This window comes from Myotis davidii, unplaced genomic scaffold (genome assembly GCF_000327345.1).
Source record: "Myotis davidii unplaced genomic scaffold, ASM32734v1 scaffold1364, whole genome shotgun sequence".
Taxonomy (NCBI): Eukaryota; Metazoa; Chordata; class Mammalia; order Chiroptera; family Vespertilionidae; genus Myotis; species Myotis davidii.
In genome coordinates this window covers 583523-584082 of record NW_006295736.1, presented here as the reverse complement: position 1 = coordinate 584082, position 560 = coordinate 583523, and the positions used below count along the sequence as shown (strand labels likewise).

Genomic DNA, 560 nt, shown 5'->3' with positions numbered 1-560 from the left:
GCCCCCCCCGTGGCCTCTCCCTCCTGATCTTCAGGGGACCCTCTCTAGGGGGACAACTATCCTCCTCCATCACTTCCTCCATCACTTCCTCCATCACCTCCTCCATCACCTCCACCTCCTCCATCTCCTCCTCCATCACCTCCACCTCCTCCATCTCCTCCTCCATCACCCCCACCTCAGCTCCCAGGCTCTCGGCCACGGGCCAGCGCACTACCTCACGTTGTCATGCCGCTGGATGTAAATCTTGTGGAAGATCCTCTCGGGGGGCTTCAGGAAGTCCTCCTTCATCTCCATGGCAACGTTCCGGGGCAGGAGGCTCATGAGCAGCCGCTCCTGGACGGGAGACGGTGGTGCTGGGTGGGCCCTCCCTGTGCATCCTCCAGGCATCTCCCCGGACGAGGACTCAGCCCTCCTCCCGCAGCCAGCAGCACGTGGACCCGTCCTGCAGCCCCCGCCTGGCCCCCAAGCCTGGTGGTGGTGCCCAGGCCTGGCTGGTCACTGCACAGGTACCTCAATCCCAGAATCCTGGGCCGGTGCCCCCGGAACACCCAGCCACTCCT

At 64.8% G+C, this 560-nt stretch overlaps 1 protein-coding gene across 1 annotated transcript in view; it reads right to left on the bottom strand.

Moving 5' to 3' along the window:
• Positions 1–560, bottom strand: part of ADCY1 (adenylate cyclase 1 (brain)) — a 64454-nt gene that overhangs the window by 61256 nt on the left and 2638 nt on the right. The window contains exon 2 of the mRNA XM_015568211.1: positions 215–333. Coding sequence (XP_015423697.1) covers positions 215–333 — 119 coding nt within the window. The remainder of the gene's footprint in view (positions 1–214; positions 334–560) is intronic.